Source organism: Oreochromis aureus, linkage group 22 (assembly GCF_013358895.1).
Source record: "Oreochromis aureus strain Israel breed Guangdong linkage group 22, ZZ_aureus, whole genome shotgun sequence".
Taxonomy (NCBI): Eukaryota; Metazoa; Chordata; class Actinopteri; order Cichliformes; family Cichlidae; genus Oreochromis; species Oreochromis aureus.
The window spans coordinates 28,963,300-28,990,159 of NC_052962.1; the positions used below are offsets into that span (position 1 = coordinate 28,963,300).

Here is a 26,860-nt window from a genome sequence, read left to right on the forward strand (position 1 = left end):
CAGAGAGGTTTCTGGGTTTCTCTCGGTCCCTGCCACTCCTGGTCAGTTTAATCCAGCTGTGCTCCACCCTGTAGTGTCGCATCTATGATGCCAGTTATCCTTAAACCCCTAAAACTCCTGTTTGGACTTTTTGTACCTGCCACCTTCTAAAACAACACAAAACGTGCAGAGATGAGCTGTAACGGCTGAAGATCGAGCTTCATCTATTGATTCTACTGCTTTTCTGAGCAGTGCTGAACAGCTACATCACCAGTATCATGAGTCTTATTATGATTTCAGGTGAACTATGAGGGGGGTTCAATACTCAAGATCACGTATTATTTCAGTATAAGGCTGAAGATTGGGTAAACAGACTGATTCTTATAACACATTTCTGTTCAAGCACTTTCTATATGTTCAGGTGCTTTCTATCAAATATTTACACTCCAGTGAACACCCTGGGAGCACCTCGGGGTTCAGTATCTTGCCCTTTGACAGGAATCAAACCACCAGCCTTGCGATTCAGAGATGGCCCGAGCTACCTCCTGAGCCACAGCCGTCTATGTTTAATCAGTAATGTGTTAAGAAATGAGGTGTGAGGCAGGATTCCTGGAAGCAGCTTAATATTAGTCTTCTGTGTGAATGTAGGGGAAAATATTCCAGCCTGCAGGGCCGTAACCCCAGATGATCTTGACCAGGACATGACCCCAGGCTCACACTGTTGTGATATACACCACCACCAGCCTGCCTATTCAGTGTACTGTTTCATTGGTTAAATATAAAATCTTGATGTTTGAACACTTCCTTATTTATTTGCTTGCTGTAGCAGAAATGGGAAACAAATAAATTTGAAACAGACAAACAATGGTAATACATTTTACTCTACATAAATCAAATAAATCTTTTTTTCTGGTTAATAGATAGATAAGCACAATAGACGATTTATGATTGACAGGTTGACAGATGAGGTCAGGCAGGAGTCTCAGTGGCCAATGATGTTCGCGGACGACGTTGTGCTCTTCAGAGTAGGGAGCAGGTGTTAGAGAACCTGGAGAATTGGAGGTATGAGCAGTCAGCAGAAGATGGCAGCAAGACCTGTTGTGGGGAGGAGGAGGAGATTCATGGGTATAGTAAAGGAAGGTTGGTGTGACAGAGGAGCATGCTAGGGATAGGGTGAGATGGAGGCAGATGATCCACTGTGGGGTACCGTAAAGACAGCAGATGAAAGAAGAAGAAGAAATCCATTATGTAAGAAAAACTTTTCAAATTACAAAGTTCCTTCATAGAGGAAAACAAAATGAATAGATATCCATCTATGAAGGTGCATTAAGAAAAAAAATGGGACTTTTCTTTGAATTCCTCATTAATTTGTGCAATTTTAAAAACATATTCTGGTAAATAGTCAAACAAATATTCATTAAAACATTTAGCCTGAAAAAACAAACATGGAGGCTCATGTAAAGTAAAGCTTTCTATTGTAACATCTGTTGTTGGAATAAAGTAGAATTGAGGTTCTGTAAAATTAATATCTCTAGTTTTGGGAGTACCGGTCTTCAATTTGTTTGTTTGTTTTGTCCTCGAGTAAGATCCAAAAATATCCTACAGTTTAGAAAATGAGAGCGCCATCTAAGAACCCATATTCCCACCAAGGCCCAGCCCAGTGCACCCAGTTCTGTGCTACTTTCATCTAAATTTAGAGGATCAAACCAGTCCAGGGTCCTCTGGGTTCAACCAGAAATAGGCGACAGACAACCAAATATTTTGGAGCACATTTCACCCCTGATGACTCGCAGGAACTGGCAGGTCGTCCATTCATAGTGCTGTGAGGTAAATGGCAGCAGACCATTGCCACGGAATTGATTGATGGTGTTTCACACCCTATAAGTCGAGAAGAGTTAGTGCCAGCTCGCCTCATTTGTTTTTACCCAGTTCGTGACCAACAGCAGGGAGTTAAATGTCTGCCAGTGTGAAGATTTTACCTTTAATAAGAGATGAAAAATAAATAAAAGATGCTTTCATAGGTCAGAAATCAGCAGCGTCACATCAAAAAGGCCTTTATGGTTACATTTTCATATGGAAGATAAAAGGTGAGTTAACGCTAAATTATTGATTTGTATTTAAAATGATCGGTTGTGTCTGGTTTTACTCATTTATCTGGAAGTTTTTATAATGATGACACAAAATACTGGTGAAAAGAACAGAGTCCTGTCTCAAATGGTGTCTGCTGGGCTGTGGTTTAGTTGTAACTCAGTAAGCTGGGGCTTTTATTCTGAAGGAATGATGCTTACATTTAAAAGCATCAGCAGTGAAATGTAACCTAACAGTGTTGTACTTTTTCTTGAATCAGACTATAAAATAATTACTGATGTATCAGCATGTAAGCAGCGTTTTAAAGCCATTTTTCTTCAGTTTCAGCTCATTTTGAAAACCAGCTTTGCCGTGTAAATTTTTAATATTTTTAAAAAAAGCAACTGAAGCTCTTCTCTGGGGTTAGGTTATTCTCAGATATTACCTTGTATATGCTTCTTTGCATCCTTTTTTAAAACTTGTTGGCTAATAAACAGTTACACAAAAATATTTAAATACATCACACATTAAAAAGATGATAAGTAAGATTTTTCTAACCTTAAAGAATCGATTCATATTGAAAGAACTTTTGAAAGTGACTTATTTTCATGCTCAAAATGAAAAGCAGCAGACAAATATTCAGGTTCGCGCTGAAATAAGCATCTAACTGATGTGAATGGATTTTATACCTTCTAAATTACACTGTGCTGTTCTGTTCCTTGATATAATATAAAATATCAATAAACCATTATAAAGATAGTCTTAGTCAGTAGTCTTAGTCTCTATCCATAAAAACATGAAAAAACCTTTAAATGTACCCGTGTTCCCCTTCACGGTCGTCTCTTTGTTCTATGAAAATCCTGTTCTGACCACTGGCACACGTGCATCTGTGATTTCACCACACGTGAAGAGCAAACATCAGCTTCTGTTTCCAATGGGCTACATGGACTTGTACTTTTCAGGATTGTAATGCTGCATCCTGTTGCATGTGAGGGCAGTCTTCAAACTTGTTAATGGATTGGCTGTAGCTCAGGAGGTAGAGCAGGTCACCTACTGATCGGAAGGTTAGTGGTTCGATTAGTTAGTAGTAGTCCCTGGCTCCTCCAATTTGCATGTCAAGTGTCCTTGGGCAAAATCCTAATCCCAAATTGCTCTCCGATGCATCCGTCGAAGTGTGAATGTAGTTAGAAAGCACTCAGTTTAGAGGGAGTGCTTGTGAGAATGGGTGAATGTGGCATGTTGTATAGAGCGCTTTGAGTACTCCGGGAGAGTAGAAAAGCATTATATAAGAATCAATCCATTTACCATTGGTTCTTATACATTGCTTTTCTACTGTACCTGAGTACCAGAGCTTTATACAACATGCCCTTCACTCATTCATTCATTCAGCTATTAATCCAAGCACGTTCGCACACATTCAGACTCTGATATTTACTTGGGGTTCAGTATCTTGCCAAAGGATATTTGACCTCCATCTACTTCCTAAGCTGCAGCCACCCCATATGTGGTGTGTGTCTGGTTTTAACTGTGGCTTACTACTCGCCTTAAATGACAAGGAGCCAGACTTATTGTAATTATTTTAAAGTGGTCTTGGGCAGTAGTTCTCCAGACTTTCTGAAGAGCTTGTCACTTATCAGGAGAGAGTTACAACAGTGAATGTCAACAGGCAAATATGGTGGGGGCTGTCAATGCTTGGGGCTTCATTTCAGCCAGTGTTATTAAGGATCTGCAGAAAAGTACCTTCACATTTTGATCTATCATGCAACACCATCTGGAATGAATCTGATTGGCTTCATTTTTTGATTCACTGCCAATGCAGTAAAAGCATCCTGGGATAGAAAAACACACAGTGGAACTCTATCAGTCATAGATTGGCCTCCCCAGAGGTTTGACCTCAACATTACTGAAGCAGTGTGGGATCATGTTTATGGAGAACATAACAAAAGGTAGCCAAGATCCAAAGAAGAGCTTTGAATGTCCTTCAAGAAGGTTGAAAGGTTCTCATTCTGACACAGAGGAGGTGAGATCACAGGTGCGAGTGGTTAGAAGAAACATTGAACTCGTAGTAAAGAAATGAGTTTCTCTCTTTTTTTTTGTTACAGAGCTGCTAAAGTAAAAAATGGGCGACTGGAACTTCCTCGGTGGGATCTTGGAGGAGGTGCACATCCACTCCACCATGGTTGGCAAGATCTGGCTGACCATCCTGTTCATATTCCGAATGCTGGTCCTGGGCGTCGCTGCAGAAGACGTTTGGAATGACGAGCAGTCTGACTTCATCTGCAACACCGAGCAGCCAGGGTGCCGGAATGTATGCTACGACCAGGCCTTCCCCATCTCCCTCATCCGCTACTGGGTGCTCCAGGTGATATTTGTGTCCTCGCCCTCCCTGGTGTACATGGGTCATGCCATCTACCAGCTGCGTGCTCTGGAGAAGGAACGCCACTGCAAGAAAGTGGCTCTCCGGCGGGAGCTGGAGGCGGTGGATGCAGAGCTGACAGAGGTGAAGAAGAGGATTGAAAAGGAGATGAGGCAGCTGGAGCAGGGGAAGCTCAACAAAGCACCACTGAGGGGCTCCCTGCTGTGCACCTACGTGGCCCACATTGTGACGCGCTCAGTGGTGGAGGTCAGCTTCATGACGGGTCAATACATCCTGTACGGAAACCGCCTGAGCACCCTTTACAAGTGCGAGAGGGAGCCGTGTCCCAACGTGGTGGACTGCTTCGTCTCGAGGCCGACAGAGAAAACTGTTTTCATGATGTTCATGCAAGCTATCGCCTGCATCTCCCTCTTCCTCAGTCTGCTGGAGATCATGCACCTGAGCTTCAAGAGGATTAAGAAGGGCATTCTGGACTACTATCCACACCTGAAGGATGACCTGGACGATTATTATGTCAGCAAGTCGAAAAAGGACTCAGTGGTGCATCAGGTTTGCATGGGAACGACTGTGGGACGCAAGAGTACGATCCCCACAGCACCAAGCGGGTACACGTTACTGCTGGAGAAACAGGGCAACGGACCCAACTACCCTCTCCTCAACGCCTCCTCCGCCTTCGTCCCAATTCAAGGGGACCCTGGTGGAAAGCCGGACAGTCAAAAGGAGGGCAAGGAAGGAGTCCCGAGTCCCACGGAGCACAACAACAACTCCAACAATACCAGCAGTGAGACGAGGTCCCCTCCTTCAGACAAACAGGAGGAACGAGAAGATCAATCCCCACCACATCACGAGGACCTGGAGCGTGCAAGATCTGAGTACCCCACCCTGCCTGTTTCAGATGCCTCCTCCAGCACAGTGCTGTCAGGCATCACGAGGAAGACACGAAGGATCACCCCACCGTGGAACTGCTCCACAGTTGTGGAGGGAAACGGCTCAGACAGTGGAGACTCCTACAACGGGAACAACAGCATGAAGCTACGTAGCAGCGGCGGCGGCGGCCCTAGAGCGAGGATCCTCTCCAAGTCAGACATTAAGAGACCGAGCAGACCCCAGAGCCCAGACTCTGCGGGGGAGCTGAGCTCTATATCTCGACACAGCCGGGAGAGCAATAGCCCTGCCGCCTCCCCACCAAACCGGCGAGTGTCAGCTGCCAGCAGCGCCAGCAGCAGACGAGCCCCGACTGATTTACAGATATGAAGACTGCTTAGAAGAAGCCATTAAAACACTGTATTACTGCACCTTTTACACAGTTTAGACAATCACAAAAAGCCTGCAGAGATTATGCTTGTGCCATTTTTTCAGAGATATTCTCCAGTCTTAGTTAGAAAGAGCACGTGACGCGCAAGCAATCTAACATCCACTCTTCCATTTAGAGGGATTCAAGCTAGGATGCACAGTCTTGTTTTCTTAGATTTCCAGGTCAGTTTCAGGCTTCCAGACTGAGCTTAGACCCTCAAATGATCAAGCTATCAAGCTATGTTAGCAACTGACATGACTGAGTGGGGCCTCATGATATTTGATGATAAGTCATGATAAGTTATTCTGAAATGTTTTAATGGTCAGATAAAGGCTGAAGGGTCACACACGCTGAACTGTTTAACTGAAACATGCACCTAGCACTGAATTATTGCTAAACTCCATGAATTCTGGTAGCTTTCACAGATAAGAATGGGTCCTTGTCTCAGAAACCAACTTTAGAAAATGCTGACCTTTATGTTTGTGTGGTGTACTGTGCGATAAACACATCTGCTCAAATGCTTTATTAACCTTTCATTTTTTCATATTTACAATTAAAATGAAGGCTTGCAGGTCATTCACAGACAGTATAAAAGATGGACATGGAACTGTAGCATCCTCAGTGGTTAACAAGCTGTCAGTCACAAGTGGTAAGCCAATGAGTCTGTGAAGGTTCTCAGTCATCCAGGTCATCGTAGTCAAAGGAGTTTGCAAAGAAAAGCGTCTGGACTTCTTTAAGTTGCTTGAAGACGTTTCACCTCTCATCCGAGAAGCTTCTTCAGTTCTAAGGTCAAATGGCCGAGAGTCCCAGATTTAAACCCAGTGGGAGTATCCCCCCAATGAGGGACAAAGGACCCCCTGGTGATCCTCTAATAAGTGTTAGAGTAAGCCAATGAGCATTTCCTGGATAATCCTTCTTCCTTAGAATATCCATTTATTCATTTACTTCCTGTTTTTTGACTTAATGTTTTTATTAATATGACCCAAACGCAGTGACTTAACCCATAAACTAATCGTGAAAGTGTTTACAGAGGTCAGGGCAGAGGGCTGCTTCCCCATTGACTTCTTTGACACCCACGTTGTTTTTGAAATCACAGGAATCCCCCCCCCCCCGGTGGACATTAGTAAGAATGCAGGTTTAAAGCGTTTCTGCATGGGCTTCACTTTTCAGACCTCGAACCTGCGCCTATGTTTTATACTGTCTGAGAGTTCATAGCAAAAGAAGTGTTGTTTTCTCTCTGTTAACCTCAACTTAAATAACAGTACTGACTAGGATCATTTACCTCGTTAACATAATGATGCCTTTTATATCTTCTTGATGCATTCTCAATCATCCAGGAAAGTAAATCTCCAAAAGTTGAATCTGTTCATCTGGACGTAGCGTTTTGTGGGAGAAACGTTTCGTCACTCATCCAAGTGACTTCTTCAGTCTCAGCTGACTGCAGGTTTCCCCAAACCTTATAAACAGTACATTTGCATAATGACTGAAACCAGCCCACTGAAGGAACAATGGGCTGTGAGGTCAGTTCCTTAATCATAATTATGCAAATTCCTGACCTCACAGCCCATTGTTCCTTCAGTGGGCTGGTTTCAGTCATTATGCAAATGTACTGTTACATGTCAGGGGGGAGATCGAGCGGGCCCACTGGCTGGTGGAGGCTGATTTTGAACCTGTGCATCATAATTATGATTTCAATAATTTTTATGCAACAAAGGAGTTAACTCAACTCATCTGTCTGTTTACTTTGTTACTTTTGACATGAAATATCTTCCTCAAGACTTTTCCAGCAGTAAATCTCACTTGCAGCAAAACATTACAGTGGTTAGAAAAAACATACATATAAGCCACAATGATGTTTCCATGACTGTTGCCACACAAGTGAGCAAATTCCTACAAAAACCTATATGAAGATGTACGAGATGTAGCTTCACTGTAGGAAGCATTTTACAATTATTACACCTGGCACCAGGGGTGGGTTTTGATTATCGATTTATCGATTAAAATCGATTCTCGCATGGATAACGTGATATCGATTCATTAAAATCCTGAATCGATTTTTTAATATAAATTTATTTTGCCCAAAATGCCAGAATCTCAGGTTAAGCCTCACAAAATTTCAACAACCACCAAACAGCTAAAACAGTCAATGAGAGCAGGTACACGGATTCTGCACAAAGACATAAACACAAAGCACAGACCCGCCGAAACATCAGAATCAGTGAGATAGAATAGAATAGAATAGAATTCAACTTTATTGTCATTGCACATGTCACAGGTACAGGGCAACGAAATGCAGTTTGCATCCATCCAGAAAGTGCTTTAGTCGTGATATAGATATATTACAATATAAATTAGCAATAATAGAGATGTGTAAGTATATTACAGAAATGGGTCTATTATGGTATGTTATAATGTACACAGTGTGAAGTATGTTATGAATATTCTATAACTATAAGTATGTACAGGCTGTAGTGAGTACAAGCTATGTACAGGCTATGAACAGGATATAAATATGAAATAAAAACTATACAGAAATCTGAGATATACAGTTATACAGAATGTGAACTATGTAAGTTATAAACAGTTGTGGGATTAAAATTATTGTATGTACAGAATGATTATCTACACAGAACTATACAGTAGTGGTAAAGTGCTAGTGGTTGTGGGTGTGTGTATGTTCAGTCCATGAGTTTAACGTGGGTCAGATGTCAGGAGGCAGAGTTCAGGAGTCTGACAGCTGTGGGAAGAAGCTGTTCCGGTACCTGGTGGTCTTAGTCCGGAGGCTCCTGTAGCGCCTCCCAGAGGGCAGGAGGGTGAAGAGTCTATGTGATGGGTGACTGGGGTCTCTGATGATTTTCCCAGCCCTTTTCAGACACCGCTTCCTGTAGATGTCCTTTATGGCAGGAAGTGGTGCTCGGTGATGCGCTGGGCAGTTTTCACGACCCTCTGCAACGCTTTCGGTCCGAGGCAGAGCAGTTCCCGTACCAGACTGTTATACAGTTGGTCAGGATGCTCTCGATGGTGCAGCGATAGAAATTCACCAGGATGTCTGAGGACAGGTGGTTCTTCCTCAGAGTCCTCAAGAAGAAGAGGCGCTGGTGAGCCTTCTTGACCAGCTTGGAGCAGTTGGTCGTCCAGATGAGATCCTCGGAGATGTGGACTCCCAGGAACTTGAAGCTGCTCACACGCTCCACAGCCATCCCCTTAATGTGGATGGGTGGATGTGGGTCAGCATTCCTCCTGTAGTCCACGATGACCTCCTTAGTCTTCTCGGTGTTAAGCAGCAGGTTGTTTGTGTCGCACCACTCAGCCAGACGATCCACCTCCTCCCTGTAGGCGGCCTCATCGTTGTCACTGATGAGGCCAATCACCGTGGTGTCATCTGCAAACTTAATGATGGTGTTGGAACCATCAGCAGGTCTGCAGTCGTGGGTGAAGAGGGAGTAGAGGAAAGGGCTCATCACACAGCCCTGTGGTACACCGGTGTTCATTGTGATTGTTGATGAGCAGCGGTTATCCAGTCGGACATGTTGGGGGCGGTTGGTCAGGATGTCGCCTTTCTCACCCGACGGCACGGACACGGACACGGACACGAGCTGAAAGCTGACAGCTCGCTGATTCTGAAGTTTCGGCGGGTCCGCGCTTTGTGTTTACGCCCTTTTTGCGCTGATTCTGAAGCTGCAGGTTTTATCTCTCTCCAAACAATATTGAGTAAACCAGCAGCAAAAGAAGCAGCAAACTATGCTTCACATAAACATCCTCATGAATTCCCTCTTACTTTTGCTGTTTTGCTGCCACCACGATAAAAATCACACTACATGCACAGCTCTCTCTCTCTCTCTCTCTCTCAGGGAAACTTCAAGAACAGTTTCCCGTCTAAAAATCTTTTTTCTGCATTATTCGCTTGCTTGTTACACACAAGTCTACCGTTCTTACAGCGCTGTCGGCCGCTGTTTTTTTTTTTCCTTTTACTTACTTCCGAAAAGAAAACCTCATTTCTGCCGTTCAATAGGCTACTGAACAAATTTAAACTTTTTAAAATTATGCAAAATTGCAAAACGCTCAGCTGTGTCTCTAATAAAACCTCTAACTTTGCTCTGCTTCACTTCAGCAGCATCAGGTAATGTTCATATGTTCATTAATGGTTTTCTTTCGTTTTTGATCTACTGCAGAATATTTTTATAAAATCCCAGGCCAGGAAAATCACCTTCATGTTTTTCTGTGTTTTATCCTCAGCTACTTTGACACAAAGGCATCTGCTGTGACGCTTACACCTTTGATTATGTCTCGCAAGTGTCAGATTTCTTTTTATAGATATAAAAATATAGAAATTTACTGATGCATGATCTGAATTATAATATTTCTGACTGTCTGAGGCAAAATTTGCCCAATTCAAATTGAATCGAATCGAATCATGGATCGAATCAATTCGGGACCTTGTGAATCGGAATCAAATCGATTCTAGAAATGAGTGACGATACCCAGCCCTAATCAGGATGTTTTCTGCCTGCAGCTCGACGTCGGCTTCATCGAACACTAATGTTCCTCCTGAACGTAAAAAGAACTTGAGTTTCTCTGACAGTTTGAATTTCTTTCAATTTTTCAATTTTATCTTATTCTGCAACAGTTTTCCAAATTTTGCATTTTCACAAACACTGCATCAAACATAATTTACTTTTTACACAATGTTGGCTTGTAAAAACACACATTAAGAAGTCATTTTCGCACCTTGAATAAGCAGCATTTTGAGCACAGGTGTGTTGGTGTCCAGCAGGATGGTCTGGCCTTTAGTAATAACAGCAAATGTGCCCTCCTCAGGTGGAGACAGACCTCCTCACGTGAACTTGGACGACCACACGTCAATGTAGAAGAAATCTGCGTTGTCCTGAAGAACAACAAAGAACACTTGATGAAAATATGTAATCAGGAACAATGAAATCAGTCACACAGCACTGTTCCTGTCCTTGGAAGACGAGTAACTTTACTAAACACAAACAAATCAACCTCACCATCTTGGCGATGCCTTGGTTTCCGATGCTGACTCTGACTTTGGTTTCCTGAGACTGCCCCTGAGCGCTGGTCACGCAGATGATGTGCGTGCTGTTGGCGGACTGCACGTCACACACAGACTCTGCGATCGTCACGTTGATCTCGTTAATGTCAGTGCTGTAATATGGGAGGGGGAGTGAACGCAAGCAGGAGAGACAGACTGAAGAAAACCTTGTATGCTCATTTATAACTCTCTTTTTATTCAGTGACCTCCTCAGTAATCTTTCTTTAAGATCAACTCCCAGTTTGCCAAATTTTCTAAATGGGAAACTTCTGGAAGCCAGCCGAGGGGCAGCACCCAGTTTTTGTGAGTTTTACATTGTTTAAAAAGAGCTGATGGCAGATGACTGTGTAAAAAAAACAAAATTATGGCCCTTAGTGGTAATGAATACGTGTGCAGACACTAATATAATTCATTATGTGTCAAACATGCTCAACAAAAAGCAGTATTTGTAATTTATTATTCAGGATTGTAATCCCCGTGTTCCCAAGCAGAGAAAGTGAAAGCAAAAGCAGATATCTTTTGTCGGCTGAGCACTTATTCTTGATCAGTGATCCATGCACGTTGGGCGTCTCTCAATTGAGTGAAATGTTTTCTTCCTTTGCTGTACCTGAAACCAGAGCCGGCGATTGTGAGCCGGGTGCCTCCAGCAGTGCCGCCTCTGCGAGGAGAAACCTGAGTGATCACTGGAGTCAGCTGAGATTTATAGGTGAAGCCGTTTGACACGTTGACCGCATCATGTGGGTTAATGATGGCAACAAGGCAGCTGACCTCTGACTGAGTGCCTGCAAGGATACAGGACACACACACGCAGTCACACACACAGACAGACAAATCGCGCAACAACAAAAGCTTCAGATGTCTCATCATCCATATCAAGTTATCTTCTTATCAAATGTGACCATTTTCTGCCTTGTGACAAGGCTGACAGCATTCCTCATAACCACAGTCTGTCTCCTTTAAGGCCTTTAGGGAATTCAGTTGGTGTCTTAAACCAGCTACTGACAACTACTGATGTGATAATAAGTATTTTTTTGTCTGTAAAAACACATACAGTACTTTAAAAGGTAAAATAAATTAAATCTTGCTTGTCACAGAGATATTTTTTTAACTAGTTTGTGTTTAGTAGCTATTAATATTATTAAAGCTGTGGATCTGGATTTTACAAGTGTTTTTTTGTATTTGGTAATGTAACAGTGCTGCTCAGAATTTTGCCACTGCACAATCTCTAATTTGTAACAATCTTAGTTTAATTTTTTGCGAAGCAGGATAAGATCAGCAAACTCTTGTAGGTTCAGTTTTCCTGTAAAAATCATGTTCATTTTCATTTTTGGAGCAACAGACCAGAGTTTAAATTGTGACCAGGGCATGCATCCAGCAAGGATTCACAGGCTAGCCCAGATCCTGCATCGGTTAAGCAGAGTTAAGCGTCACCCCCAATGTGTTCCAGATGAGAAAGGTACATTAAAGCTAATGAATCCCTCTCTATGCAGCTCACAGAGAGGTGGAACATGGGCAAAGCAGCACTATGCGACGTAGAAATGACCTCTTCCCAATGTGCAAACCCACATCTCTGCTACATAATGCCTAACACTAGCCACAGAGTGTGATACACTACTGTGCTGTCGGGGTAATGTGTCTTCTTTCCAACTAATGGAAAGAAATGTTCAAAATACACTGCAGTGCATTACTTAGCAGTAATAATAGCAACGTTTATAACCCTAGAAATCAATCGCTGTGCATGCCATAGCTGCATTTTACAGCATGCACAGTGTTTAACAACATTTTTCAAAACTCACATTTTATTAGTGATATTAGTGATTGAGATTTTTTCATCTGCATGATCATCCGCTTTAGGTAAAACTTCCCTAAACTTACTGTTGTGAGGTGGAGACTGGCAGTACAGATGGGTGGATGTGGATGTTTGTCTGTGAACCTGGCATTCCTCCCCACAGATCAGCACAGTGGAGTTGCGTGGATCAAACCCAGAGCCCTGGATGGACAGCAGCGCATCGCCACCGAAACTACCTGAATGGCAGATTAAAGGGAAGAATCCAAGTCAGTAACCTAATAAAAAACTGGTTAGAGGATCAAAAGAAATGAAGGAATAAAAAAAAAAAGACAAAAGCTGCAAAGTTTATTTCACTGTGAAGTATTTTGAGACAAGATGTTTGAATGATCAGTCCTTCTTTTATTTGATTCCTTTTTATAAACAACTTAAAACTAATTAAAATTATCAGAAAAATATAATTATTTCTTCCTTTTTTATCCAATTAACTCTATAACGTCAGACAGATGCGACTCTCACAAAAATTCTGAATGCATCCAGCATTGTTATTCCCGACAGTGGGCTTTCTCCCTGGAGACATCATTTGTTCTGTTTTCTTAATTCTGTTTACTTTATTGCTTTATAATCAATACAAAAAAAGTTTAAGAGGAATGTTAGATATTCTTCAAATTAAGTAGCCCCAGTAAATATGGATTTATGCATCTACAGAAAAAATTATTAGGTTTTATTTTTTTATTTCACGATTAGGTCTGTCTGCTTTTTCTTGTTTTTGTTCTCTCTCAATAAGCTGATTAAATAAAATGCGGATGAACAGAGAGTTTTAATATTGCTTACCTTCACTGGGCTGCACACTGCTGAGCGTCAGTTCATACGTGAACATGACTCCTGACTGGGCATAACCTTTGACCTGGTGATGCAGCATGACTGGGTACGTCCCCCCTGGATTGTTTCCTGCGGCGAACTGGACCTGTGTGTCAGAGACCGTGGAAACATTGCAAGGGACGCCATTTACGGTGATGGTGACGAGCTGAGAGTCATTGCCGAAGCCTGAACCTGTCAGGGTGATGACGGACCCGCTCGGCCCTGCAGGAAATAAACAGAGGAGATGAAGAAACTATATAAACAAAGAATCTGAGACAAGACTGGTGGCTTTGTACATGACAAGACATCATATATTACGGTACTGAATGACACATAAATCTATAAATGTCATGAGCTGGAATAATATTTTATCTGTTCAGTAATAATAATGATAAATTATGGCAAATGAGACTGAACCAATTTCCAATTTTCAGTGACTTTTTTCTGTGTTCTTCTATACTGTCAGTATTCTTTAAACAGACTGCAGAAACTGCAGTAGCCTCTGCTTGTTATCTTTCTGTCATCATAGTTACCTGTGGTGGGGCTGATGGAGCTGATGACAGGAGTGTGGGTGGTGGAGTAGGTGAAGTTAAGAGGAGGATACTGCACAGAGAAGACGTGCAAAATGACGGTCACCAGCCCCACACTGTTAGGAGGCGTCAGGCAGATAAGACGACCCGGCGTCACCTCCTGAATCTTGCAGGGTTTCCTACCAACCGTCACACTTGTGTTCCCTGGAGCGAAGCCATTTCCTGTGAAGATAAGTGACGTTCCTCCCGCCAGACTGCCCACGTTGGGGTTCAGGGTTGCTTGTGCCTTACTGCTCAGGGTGACCTGACCAGAAGCGAGGCCTTTGCTTCTTACAATCACTTTGACTGAGTGGTCACCTGCAGGCAGAGCGCTGACTCTTGCACTGATGTTGCCGTCGGTCACGGCGGTTACTTCTAGCTCTGTTAACCCAGCAAAAACTGCCACATCATCCACGCTGCTGCCAAACCCTGAGCCAGAGATGGTCACAGTAGTGACATCATCAATGCTGTCCGGGGAAATGCCGGTAACTGTGGGAGTGACGGACGAGGAGTAGCGGAAGGAGCAGTTTGAGTGGCAGGCGCTTTGGATTTGGCCCATGTAAAAGATGACATCACCGACGTGTGGCTGAGAAGGCGCCGTGTCGCAGATGATCGAAGTGTAATTAAGAGACTGGATGCGACAGAGCTCGCTGGCTACAGTTAAGAGTCCCTCTGAGAAGCCAGAACCGCGGATGAGGAGCCTGGTGTGGCCAGTGGGGCTTCCAATAGGAGGCGAGACTGAGTCAACCACTGGAAGAACCACAAAGCGACGCTCAAGCTCATTTGGCACAGCGATGACGGCGCTGCCTAGGTTGTTGACTCTGACGGCCACAGGGAGAGCAAGGCCGATGGGAAGTTCACTGCTGGGGCTGAGCTGGCAGTTAATCTCAGATTGGGAGCTGTTGATCACCTGACAGGGCTGATCTCCCACCATCACCTGCAGCACACAGAGCAGACCACTGTGGGTAAGAAGTCTGAACAAGAGCTATATCAAGGCTAATCGAGTCTAGCTTCAGTTAAAGACAACACATTTATTGGTCAAAGAACTGAGATTTGGGGTTAAAATTTTTCTAAATAGTATAATGAAATCTAACTATGTCTTAATTGAAGATTAGGACTACAAGCATGTGTTCTTGAATGCTTTCATTATAATGACGCAAGTATTTTACTAATTTAAGTATTTTGCTTTAAGGTCTTACATCCACAAAGTCCTTCTACTTTACTCACTACTTCATTTAGACCATTACTGTTTTTTAATATACATTTAGCTAAAGTTAGTGTTCATTTGTTTAATTTTTATTTACTACTTTTTTGAAAATTTCAGCTAACTACTGAGCTTTTCTAGCATGCTTTAATGCAGCAATGTTATTTGTGCACTACATAGACTGTGTCTAAAAGATGGAAATGGCTTCCAGGAACCCCCCCCCCAGTAAATACTTTCCTGATGAGTAACTGATTTAAGTTAAATGTGGTAAGTTATGTTTTTTGTTAGCATCAGAAAGGATGGTAAACTCATTAACTAATGACTTGTCAAGCACACGACAACAGTGAAAACACTCAGTATCCTAAGCAATGAGTGAAGTCACAGTGGCCAAGTCCATTGTTTATATACAGTCTATGATTTATTGGTACACTTAGCTAACAGTGTCAGCTGCATAGTTTTCCAAACAGCCTATTAGGTAAGAATTTATTAGCTACCAATTTATTTCCATTTTTGACCATTGGTTATCTTTTTAAGTCACATGCATGGCTGTCTATTTCTACTGTTTATCCATCAGTTTTAGTTCTTAACTTTTAGATCTCAACTGTCAATTCAGGTCAACAAATCATTTAATTTAATTGTAGTTTCTTTTTTTCCAGAATGCTTGATCCACTTTGTCTCTGGATACCAAAATATCCCATGGAAATGACTGCTTCAAGTAGACTGAATAGAGCTGCCACTCTAATGTTAAAGACATTTTATTAAATAAAGGCTGAATAATGTAATCAGTCCATTCAAAAGATTCTGGGAGCTCCACAGGCTGTACTGTTGTTTTTTTATTAAACTATATTATATATCAAACATTTATGTCATACTAAATATACTCTTCAGCATCCTAATGTTGCAATGTTGTATTTTGATGTATAACATGGGCCGGCTCTCCCGTCCATCATCTTATCCAACATCTGCTCCCTGGATAATAAACTGGACTACATCCGACTCCAGCAGGCTACACAGCGTGAGGTTAGAGACTGCTGTGTCTTTATTTTCACGGAGACATGGCTCAGCGACAGAGTACCGGACGCCGCTATTCAGCTGACCGGGCTGGCCTCGTTTCGTGCCGACAGAAACGCAGCTCTGTGTGGTAAGACTCGCGGTGGCGGCCTGTGTATTTACATCAACGCGAAATGGTGCAAGAACTCTGTGCTAGTTTCTAGCTATTGCTCATCGCTGGTGGAGTTTGTGACTGTTAGATGCAGACCTTTTTATTTACCACGGGAATTCACCACTGTTTTTATTACCGGAGTGTACATTCCACCTAGCGCTAATGCTAAGGAAGCGTTAGGGGAACTGTATACAAACATCAGTGAACTGCAAAACACACACCGGATGGACTGTTCATTGTTGCTGGAGATTTCAACCATGCAAATCTCAAGTCAGTGCTTCCTAGATTCCATCAGTATGTGGACTTTGCAACAAGAGGGGAAAACACGCTGGATCTTGTTTATACAAACATCCCCGGCGCATATCGGGCAGAGCCCCGCCCCCACCTTGGCTACTCAGACCACATCTCTGTTATGCTAATTCCAGCATACAGACCACTCGTCAGGCGATCAAAACCGGTTCTGAAGCAGGTGAAAACCTGGCCAGCAGGAGCCACCTCTGCTCTTCAGGATTGTTTTTGAGAGCACTGACTGGAACATGTTTAGGGAGGCAGCAACTTACGGCGACTTCACTGACTTGGAGGAGTACACGTCATCAGTGTCCAGCTACATCAACAAATGCAGCGATGACGTCACTGTCTCCAAGACCATCATCTCACGACCCAATCAGAAACCGTGGATTACTGCGGAAGTGCGTGCACTTCTGAGGACCAGAGACTCTGCCTTCAAAGCGGGAGATAAGGTGGCGCTTAGCAGAGCTAGGGCCGAACTTTCTCGGCCATCAGAGAGAGGCGGCGTGCACACGCCCAGAGAATCCACAACCACTTCAAGGACAGCGGAGACACACGGCGCATGTGGCAGGGCTTACAAGCCATCACCAACTACAGGACGACAACACCTGCCTGTGATGGTGACAGCTCCCTCCCAGATGCGCTGAACAACTTCTACGCTCGGTTCGACAGGCAGAACGACGTGGCGGCGAGGAAGTCCACCCCTCCTCCGAACGACCAGGTGCTGTGTCTCACTACAGCTGAGGTGAGGAAAACTCACGCAGAGTCAACCCACGCAAAGCTGCTGGTCCAGACAACATCCCAGGCAGAGTGCTCAGAGAATGTGCTGAACAGCTGGCAGATGTTCTCACCGACATCTTCAACATCTCTCTGAGCAGTGCCGCTGTTCCCACGTGCTTCAAGGCCACCACCATCGTCCCCGTGCCCAAGAAGTCTTCTGTGTCCTGTCTCAACGACTACCGTCCTGTTGCACTTACACCCACCATCATGAAGTGCTTCGAGCGGCTCGTCATGAGACACATCAAGACCCTGCTGCCCCCCTCACTGGACCCACTGCAATTTGCATACCGCCATAACCGCTCAACGGATGACGCCATCTTCACTGCACTCCATCTTGCCCTCACACACTTGGACAAGAAGGACACACACGTTCGAATGCTGTACATAGATTTCAGCTCAGCATTTAACACGATCATCCCCCAACAACTGATCGGAAAGCTGAGCCTGTTGGGCCTGAACACCTCCCTCTGCAACTGGATCCTGGACTTTCTGACCGGAAGGCCTCAGTCAGTACGGATCGGGAACTGCACCTCCAGCACCACCACACTGATGCACTGGGGCCCCACAAGGCTGTGTGCTCAGTCCTCTGCTGTTCACACTGCTGACTCATGACTGTGTGGCAACACACAGTTCAAACCACATCATTAAGTTCGCTGATGACACGACCGTGGTGGGTCTCATTAGCAAGAACGACGAGTCAGCGACAGAGAGAGGAAGTGCAGAGGCTATCGGACTGGTGTAAAGACAACAACCTGTCTCTGAATGTTGACAAGACAAAAGAGATGGTTGTTGACTTTAGGAGGACACGAGGCGACCACTCACCGCTGAGCATCAACGGCTCCTCTGTGGAGATCGCCGACAGCACCAAGTTCCTGGGCGCCCACCTGGAGAAAGACCTCGGATGGTCCCTCAACACCAGCTTCCTGCACAAGAAAGCCCAACAGCGTCTCTTCTTTCTGAGAAGACTGAGAAAGGCCCAGCTTCCACCACCGATCCTGACCACCTTCTATAGAGGAACTATTGAGAGCATCCTGAGCAGCTGTATCACTGCCTGGTTTGGGAACTGTGCCATATCAGACCGCAAGACCCTACAGCGGATAGTGGGAACAGCAGAGAAGATCATCGGAGTCTCTCTCCCCTCTATTAAGGACATCTACACCACACGCTGCATCCGCAAAGCCACCAGCATTGTGGCTGATTGGACACACCCCTCTCACACACTCTTCACACTCCTGCCATCTGGAAAAAGGTACCGAAGCATTCGGGCACACACATCCAGACTGTGCAACAGCTTCTTTCCACAAGCCATCCGTCTCCTCAACAAAAAGGGACTGGACTGATAAACACACACACACACACACACACACACACACTCTATCACTCAGCTCAACTCAACTACCTCAAAGCACTGAGACTGGACTTACACATCAACCTGTAAATGCTCTTTTTGCACAATATTTTTATGTTTACTGTTCCTGCACTACCTACATACCAAGTATGTTTACGGTTTCCTTTGCACTACTTACCTAGTCAGAATAGTTAGTTTTAGTTAGATAGTTAGTTTTTGTTAATTTATGTTGTAATTTATGTTAGGTCAGTCTGTCCTGTCTCTAGTTAGCTAGTTTAGTGATTTTCTGTTAATTTATGTTGTAAATTTATGTTGCATGTAGCACCTTGGCCCTGGAGGAACGCTGTTTCGCCTCACTGTGTACAAACTGTATATGGCTGAAGTGACAATAAAGCCAACTTGACTTGACTTGACTTGACTTTAAGAAGAAATATGCAGGACAATCACTGAGCAAAGAAGATATTTTACATTAAATTCATTTAATGATGCAGTTGTAAAAAGTTCTGCTAACCTCATTAGCACAGGCCACGTCGCTGAAGCTTTTGCCCTTGATCTGGATCCCTTTGTGGTATGAGCCCTGGTTAGGAGAGATGGAGTAAACCATGGGAGTGGTGCAGGCAGAGGTACTGAGGGAAAGCGGATCAGTCTGATTGGGCTGTTGGCATTGCGGGGAGGCAACGCACTGTGACGCTGCTCTGGAGACACGACGTGAACCTGTAGTAAGTAAATCAGAGATCATTACCTTTTATTCTACCTTAGAACTGGATAAATCAATCATAGCTTTTATCCACTTATATTACAGTTTTTCTGAAATGCTAAAACACAAACGCCAAACCTCTAAACCAAATGACCAGTTGTCTAAACACATTTACTAAATCTAGCCATCATTTACCAATATCATAAACACATGTCACATGAAGACAATTCACAGAACACAATCCTCCGTTGTCAGAAATCTAACCACATTTTGCCTTGCTAAAACACAAGTTGCAAAAGAACTCTGCTCATATTCTCAAGTGAAAGCTCATTTGATGCAACATGCTTGCCACAGTCAGCAATATTTGAACACAATGAACACACCTGGCGTCATTCATTACACACAACGACTCAAAATTGAAGACACTTGTTGCTAATGCTGTGACCACATGTATAAAAAGCAAGTTCAGAGTGCACAGTTTGCTGAAGATTCCAAACAGATACAATGGATGAAGGCAGAGTCAGGGGAAGAGGAATTCGATGCAGAGGAGGGAGAAGAGCTGGCCCTGGAAGAAGAGGAGCAGGCCAACGAGGAAGAGGAGGAGGCCAACATGGGAGAGGAGAAGGTCCAGGAGGGAGAGCAAGACAACCTCGCACCATCATTACGGACGAGATGCGAGCAACAGTCATTGACCATGTCATTGTCCATGGCATGATGTTGGGTCTGTCTAGCACAGGCCCACTCCTGGAACGAGACAATTTACTACACCGCAAAAGCATTGAACACCAAGTAGGCAAAGTTCGGTGGGCTACTCATGCATGAGGGAAGCCTGCCCAGAGCCAAGTGTCGTTCCACCCACTTGACCTCCGTCAGACTCTCAGCCAGGTTCCCCATAGCACTCCTTTTATTGTGGGTACATGAATATGCATAGGTTCATTAACATATGGTATACATCTTACATAGGTATACATGTGAACAAAGAATACCGTGTGTGTGTGTGTGTGTGTGTGTGTGTGTGTGTGTGTGTGTGTGTGTGTGTGTGTGTGTGTGTGTACCCATAAATGACTTCCTAAACCTGCTGGCCTGGAAGTCAGTTCATCTAAACAAAATGCACTTAGCCTAAAACAGACCTAGATACATTTATCCTACCATAAAACAATAAAACAAGGTACGACCTCTTCCCATGCTCCCAGGATGTAGGTGTGCATTCCAGATGACTCTGGAATGCACACCAAGCCTTTGCAGCCTGCTAAAGATCACACATCCTATCACTACACAATTAATTATACACTTCTAAGCATATATGGTTAAATATTTCTAAGCATAAATGACAATCACAATACAAAAACCTAACACATGACAATGGCTGAAGCAGGACTAAGAGTCCGTCCAAACCTGAGTAGGTTCACCGTGGCCACCATTATCAGGGCATTCAGACAACACAACAGGTATTGTACTCTATTGCTTTCTTTGTCACAATACAGTTTTACAAACCTGTGAAAGTAGTCTATTGGTTTCAAATCAGTTGTGACTGTATTGTAACACATGTCAATTGACAACACATGTTTCTTTCTTTAGAGTTGAAAGAATGCCACATAGAGGTGGGAGGGTTGCCATATTCACAGCGGCACAAGAAACCCTCATTGTGGATATGGTTCGTGGGAACAACCTCATCAGACTCGGGGAGATCACAGACAAAGTCAGTGCTGATAATGTCAACTTTGAGAGCACTGACGATGTCAGCTTGGCCACAATAGACCGAGTTCTCCGGCGCCAAAAGACGCAGATGAAACAGGTCTATAGGGTTCCCTTTGAGCGCAACTCTGCGCGACACAAAGACCTACGTTACGAGTATGTGCAAGTAAGTATACATCCATGTTCACAGTACAGTTAGTGGATATACTGTGTTGCTCAGTGGCCTACATTACTTCTGGACAATACTGTGCTACCTGATTGACTGTTGTTCTGAACACCTGTGCACTTTCACATTTTCACAGAGGATATTACAGTTGGACGCGATGGCCAGACCTCATGAGTACCTCTTCCTGGATGAGGCTGGCTTCAACCTGCAGAAACGAAGGGAAAGAGGCCGTAACATCATTGGCCAAAGAGCCATCACTGAGGTCCCTGGCCAACGGGGGGGGGGGGTAATATTACTCTTTGTGCGGCCATGGGTTCGGAGGGGCTTGTCCACCGGCATGCTGTCCTTGGGTCTTACAACACCCAACGTCTCCTCACCTTCCTAGAGGAGCTAAAAGACATCCTCCTGGACTGCCAACAACACCATCCTGGGCCCGCACATCACATTTATGTGATCATTTGGGACAATGTCCGCTTCCATAGAACAAACCAAATCAGAGAGTGGTTCACCACCAACAGTGACCACTTTTTAAACGTCTGTCTGCCACCCTACTCCCCTTTCCTGAACCCTATAGAGGAGTTCTTCTCATCGTGGAGATGGAAGGTTTATGACAGACAACCATACACAAGAGAGAACCTCCTAAGGGCAATGGAGCTGGCCTGTGTTGACATCCCAGCGGAGGCCTTCCAAGGATGGATTTGCCATTCCAGGGCGTTTTTCCCGCGGTGCCTGGCAAGAGACAATATAGCCTGCGATGTGGATGAGGTGATGTGGCCCGATGCAGCTCAGCGACATGATGCTGCACAGTGATTTGGTGTGTGTGTGGTGTGAATAAAGTAAATAAAAAAAACTTCACACCCTGATCATGTTTTCAAGAGTACTGTTGTGTGCAATAGATTCTGTTTTTGCATTGAGTTGTGTTACAGTAGTGTACGTACATGCAGGATTTTCTATAGATTTAAACTCTTCATATGAAACTCACAAATCTAAATGCCTAATCCTCTGCAGAGATCTACGACGATCCGTTACTGTATAGTTTCGAAAAATATGCATTGGCAGTTATGAAACAAAGAACCTTCTCACAAATTGAGCATTGTGTTTTCAATTGTTTTGCCGTAGTGTGTAATGATGTGTATAATGTTTACATTTTTGAAAGCTTCGAGCTGCTCTTTTGGTGTGAAAGTTTGAGTTTTGCAGTGGGAAGGTGTGGTTGTGTTTATGTAGCTTTAGAAAAGGGTGTTGTGTTTAGACATTGGGGAACATGGTGGGAACATTTGTGAAATGTGTTTTAGCATTTGAGAAAAACTGTAACTTACTTCCAGCCACATGTCTGGCCTCAATGCCCTTCACTCTGACAGAGACCTCGCCGCTCTTTTCCTCCCGACTCTGGACTTTCACAACTCCCTGCAGGAGTCTGAGGTTGGCATTGTCTATGTAGCCACTGCTGTAGTAATAAACCCCGGGCGCGGTGAAACGGTAGCTGAAAAATCCTGAGGGACATGAGACCCAGATTGTAAAGACATCACATCAAGTCATGACAGATTCTTGGACACGCTGTGCACTTATCTAGTTCAGTGTGGCTCACGCATGTTGAAAGGTGTAACACAGCACACTCATTCATGCACAACACGTGTAGCTTATCATGACATCACTATACATACACTAAATGAAAGGTGTCCAGTCATTCTCATATACAAATCATGAAATCTAGACATAATGAGGTCATGTTTTACAAGCGGCTACAGTGTGCAGCACAGTAACAATAAATCAATATCAATCAATATTAATATCATCAACATGGAGTAAGTACAAATCAGAGTTTATTACTTTTTTATAATGATTTCTGAAAATTAAACTGCCTATCACCTTACCCTGTTGGACCTGTTTGTGTTTTATTTATTTATAATACTGTTTCCTTTTTGGGCGGGAATATTCCATTCAAAGTTTTGAACTTCTTAAATCCAGTAAATAAAACAATTTAAGTTGTCCAGTGTACGCAGGGTGAAGCACAGCGATCAATGTGGGATAAAACAGAACTTTAAATGAGAGTCCAGAGGATTATATCTGAATATTTAAAGGGAAACAAAGAAGAACCATAGCAACACAAACTTAATTAACAAAATCACACACTGAAATCTTAAATTTATGATAGTGCAGAAGAAGTTATGGTGGATTGTTTTGGTGATTGGAGATAAAGAAGGAAAAACCTTTTCATAAATCTGTGCACAGCTGACTCTGGTTCTACCTTGGGCAGTTTTGGTCTCTCCACTGGTGAAAGGTCCTCCTTCATAAGTGGTACCGCTCGGGCTGGAAACACTGAAGACCCGGTACCCAACTTCCTGAAAGGCTGGTGCCTCCCAACGCCACATTACCGTGTCGCCAACGAATGCGGTGAGTGAGGCTGGACTCCATGCATTTCCCTGCCCATAAACTGGAAAACGCATGGTTACGTTGAATAAGATTTACACAAAGAACCAACAAACACACACACGGATTAAAGTGTCTGATGTCTAATATAATCTGAGACATTTCTTTGTGAAACAGTTGCATTTTGGTTGCATAGAGACTACAGGCGACAACTTCCTCGCAGGTGTGTGTTTTCTGTAAGTTAATCCTCTTTCTGTTGTACACAACTTCAGCTTCTCAGGTTTAGTTTGACAGCTGCACAAAGCACAGAAACATAAAACTACCACGATCGAATCCCTGGTTGGTAACGATGTGGGTCTTCTCCTCTGATTGCACAACACACTGCAGCTCATTCTCTGAGGCGGCCGTCACTTCACAAGCAGCGTTTCCTGTCACAACGCAAACAGAAAACATGAAGGGGATCAGTGATTCGGCTCTGTTACAACACCATTTTTAAATATTTGCAAGCTTTTGCACCATCATTAACTTCCATTCATAGAAATTGCTTAAATATATTTGCTAGTAAAACACACGGTTGGCATAATTAAGACTGGATCACATGTTGCTTACCAACAGACACAGTGTTGTCAGATACGTTGCTGCTGAAACCAGAGCCAGAAACGGTCAGCTCAGTTCCTCCCATCAAAGAGCCGAACAACGGGGAGATGCTGTAGACTTCCAGGATGTACTCAATGGTTGTGTTTACACCATTGCTGTAAAACAAAAAACAGACCAGCTAAGGTAAAGGCATTAATAATGGACTTATGAGAATTCATCTTAAACTGTGTCATTTGTTTTGGTATCTTATTAAAACCTAACTTTAGGATAATTTCGACCAAATTTTTAATCACTTTTTGACAAATGATTCTGTACATGCAGTTTGTATGACCTGGTGACCACTGAAATCAAAGATCATTCAGATAACGCTTTGAAATAAGATGGCAGCATTTGCTCCAAGAAGGTCTTTGGAATGTTTTGGGGTAAAAACTGTGTCAAATCCCCTTAGTCTAAAAATATCTTTTGGCTTTTGTTTTCTACATCATTTGTTGTACATTTTAACTGGAAAAAAAATTACCCTTAAGATTTTCCTTTATTGTCCTCATGAATAATGGTGGGAATACAAATACATGGCACCATTTCATGGAGAGAAGATCGTTTGGGCAGGTAGAAAAATTACCGATCTTTATTAAATATTCCAAGAAAGTCGAGTCTATTTTTGAGGAGCACTTAACAGAACATGATATCTGCCTTTTAGATAAATTCATCTACTGTCTATGATATATGTACAGTGGTCCCTCGCTATAACGCAGTTCACCTTTTGCGGACTTGCTGTTTTGCTGATTTTTTTTTTTGCGCAATTTTGCATGCTTTTTTTATGTTGTATTTTTAGTTTTAGTTTTTACAGCGCATTGTGTTCTGCGTCCTGATTGGCTGTAGACCATTTTCAATCAATCTGGTCCCATGTCTCCTGCACAGTACAGAATGCTTTCAGCTTGTCAAATTTACATAAATCTTCGATCGCTAGCAGTGTGACTCTGAAGTGCTGTACTGTATGTTTGTAAGTTTTCTCCCCAACAAACACAACACTGTCCATGAAACGTTTTGCACCGTCAAAGACAACCGTGGGTGCCTTTGGTTTAATTCTATAATACTGGACTTATTTTTCTATGAAGGTTTGAACTTTGAGAGCGTTTAAACAAGAAAGAGAAGTGTGAAAATGTTCATGTCTGTCTGAGAAAAGTGTATAAAGTGTGTACTGAGGGGTTTTACAGCCTTAAAACATCTATAATAATTGTAAAAAATGAAGTTGGCTACTTCGCAGATTTCACCTATGGCGGGTTATTATTAGAACGCAACTCCTGCGATAAATGAGCGACCACTGTATATAGATAGATCCATCCGCTTCCGCTTATCCTTTTCAGGGTCACGGGGGGCGCTGGAGCCTATCCCAGCTGTCATAGGGCGAGAGGCAGGGTACACCCTGGACAGGTCGCCAGTCTGTCGCAGGGCCAACACACAGGGACAGACAACCATTCACACTCACACCTAGTGACAATTTCGATTATCCAATTAACCTATCCCCACAAGCTGCATGTCTTTGGACGGTGGGAGGAAGCCGGAGTACCCGGAGGGAACCCACGCAAACACGGGGAGAACATGCAAACTCCACACAGAAAGACCCCGGCCTGATGGTGGAATTGAACTCAGGACCTTCTTGCTGTGCGGCAACAGTGCTAGCCACCGAGAGAGATAGAGAGATAGAGAGATAGATAGAGAGATAGATAGAGAGAGAGAGAGAGAGATAGAGAGATATAGAGAGATAGAGAGATAGATAGAGATTTATTTATTTAACTAGATTTAATTACATTTTCAAATCAACCCCAAATCCTGTCTCGCTCTGCAATAAACCATGCTCCACTTTTTGTGTATTTATTATTCTATTATTTGTTTATTGTTGTCCTATTTATTTTCTACTCCTTTGAAGGGACCAAACTCTAGTGTCAGGAACCTTGGCACAGTCTATACAGTGTATATTGACTGAAAAAACCCACATCATATAAAACAATGTTTATATCTGACCCATACAGAATGCGCCTGGGCCCATCTGCCATGTGAGAAAACAATTCAGCAGTCTTTCATTTTTGCACGTGAAAGATGAACTCGTGATAGCACTTCCAAATCACTCAGTGCATCTTTGACAGACGCTGTACCTCGTCTGGGGGTAGCCATTGTTCCCAACCTGTACGTCCACCTCATGCATGCCAGGTGGCAGCACAGGGAGAAGACAGGTGATGTTTGTTGCCGTCCAAAGCACGGTGACACATTTCTTCCTTCCTACGAGCACGATGCTGTCATTGTCTTGCTGCCCGAGGTTCGAACCTTGGATGGTGAGAACTCGGTGGCCTGAACAAAGGAAGACAAACAAGTATGCCAACTCATTTTTCCAACGTAGCAGCCTCTGTCATTAAAGTGCCAAGATGACTGGCACTTGTCACTTTGTCACCTCGTTGGCTCTCATTGTTCTTCTTTTTTAAAACATGAATGTCACGGGTTGTTCTGCAGATTAATAGAAATTCTTTTAGTGTCATTTCTTCCTAGTTGTTTAGTATAATTAGACGGTAAGCCAT

The 26,860-nt window shown here is 43.4% G+C and overlaps 3 protein-coding genes across 3 annotated transcripts in view; 1 reads left to right on the top strand and 2 right to left on the bottom strand.

Moving 5' to 3' along the window:
• Positions 1–789: 789 nt before the first annotated feature.
• LOC116315475 (fibrocystin-L-like) lies at positions 790–26,860 on the bottom strand. Its single transcript, XM_039605316.1, has 14 exons — positions 26,851–26,860; positions 26,444–26,636; positions 24,303–24,445; positions 24,017–24,121; positions 23,572–23,757; positions 22,643–22,816; positions 19,280–19,482; positions 13,951–14,923; positions 13,391–13,639; positions 12,646–12,795; positions 11,378–11,552; positions 10,727–10,883; positions 10,446–10,602; positions 790–1,074 (listed from the first exon to the last, which is right to left on the bottom strand). The coding sequence occupies exons 1-13, from the start codon at positions 26,858–26,860 to the stop codon at positions 10,552–10,554; spliced, it is 2,769 nt and encodes a 922-aa protein (XP_039461250.1). The 3' UTR covers positions 790–1,074; positions 10,446–10,551.
• Positions 4,166–5,892, top strand: LOC116315011 (gap junction alpha-9 protein-like). The gene has a single exon (XM_031733170.2). It carries the CDS (start codon positions 4,166–4,168, stop codon positions 5,675–5,677), a length of 1,512 nt encoding a protein of 503 aa, XP_031589030.1. The 3' UTR covers positions 5,678–5,892.
• Positions 26,502–26,860, bottom strand: part of LOC116315135 (fibrocystin-L-like) — a 70,269-nt gene continuing 69,910 nt past the window's right edge. Inside the window, exon 33 of the mRNA XM_039605317.1 lies at positions 26,502–26,636. The gene's annotated coding sequence lies outside the window, so the exon portion shown is untranslated. The remainder of the gene's footprint in view (positions 26,637–26,860) is intronic.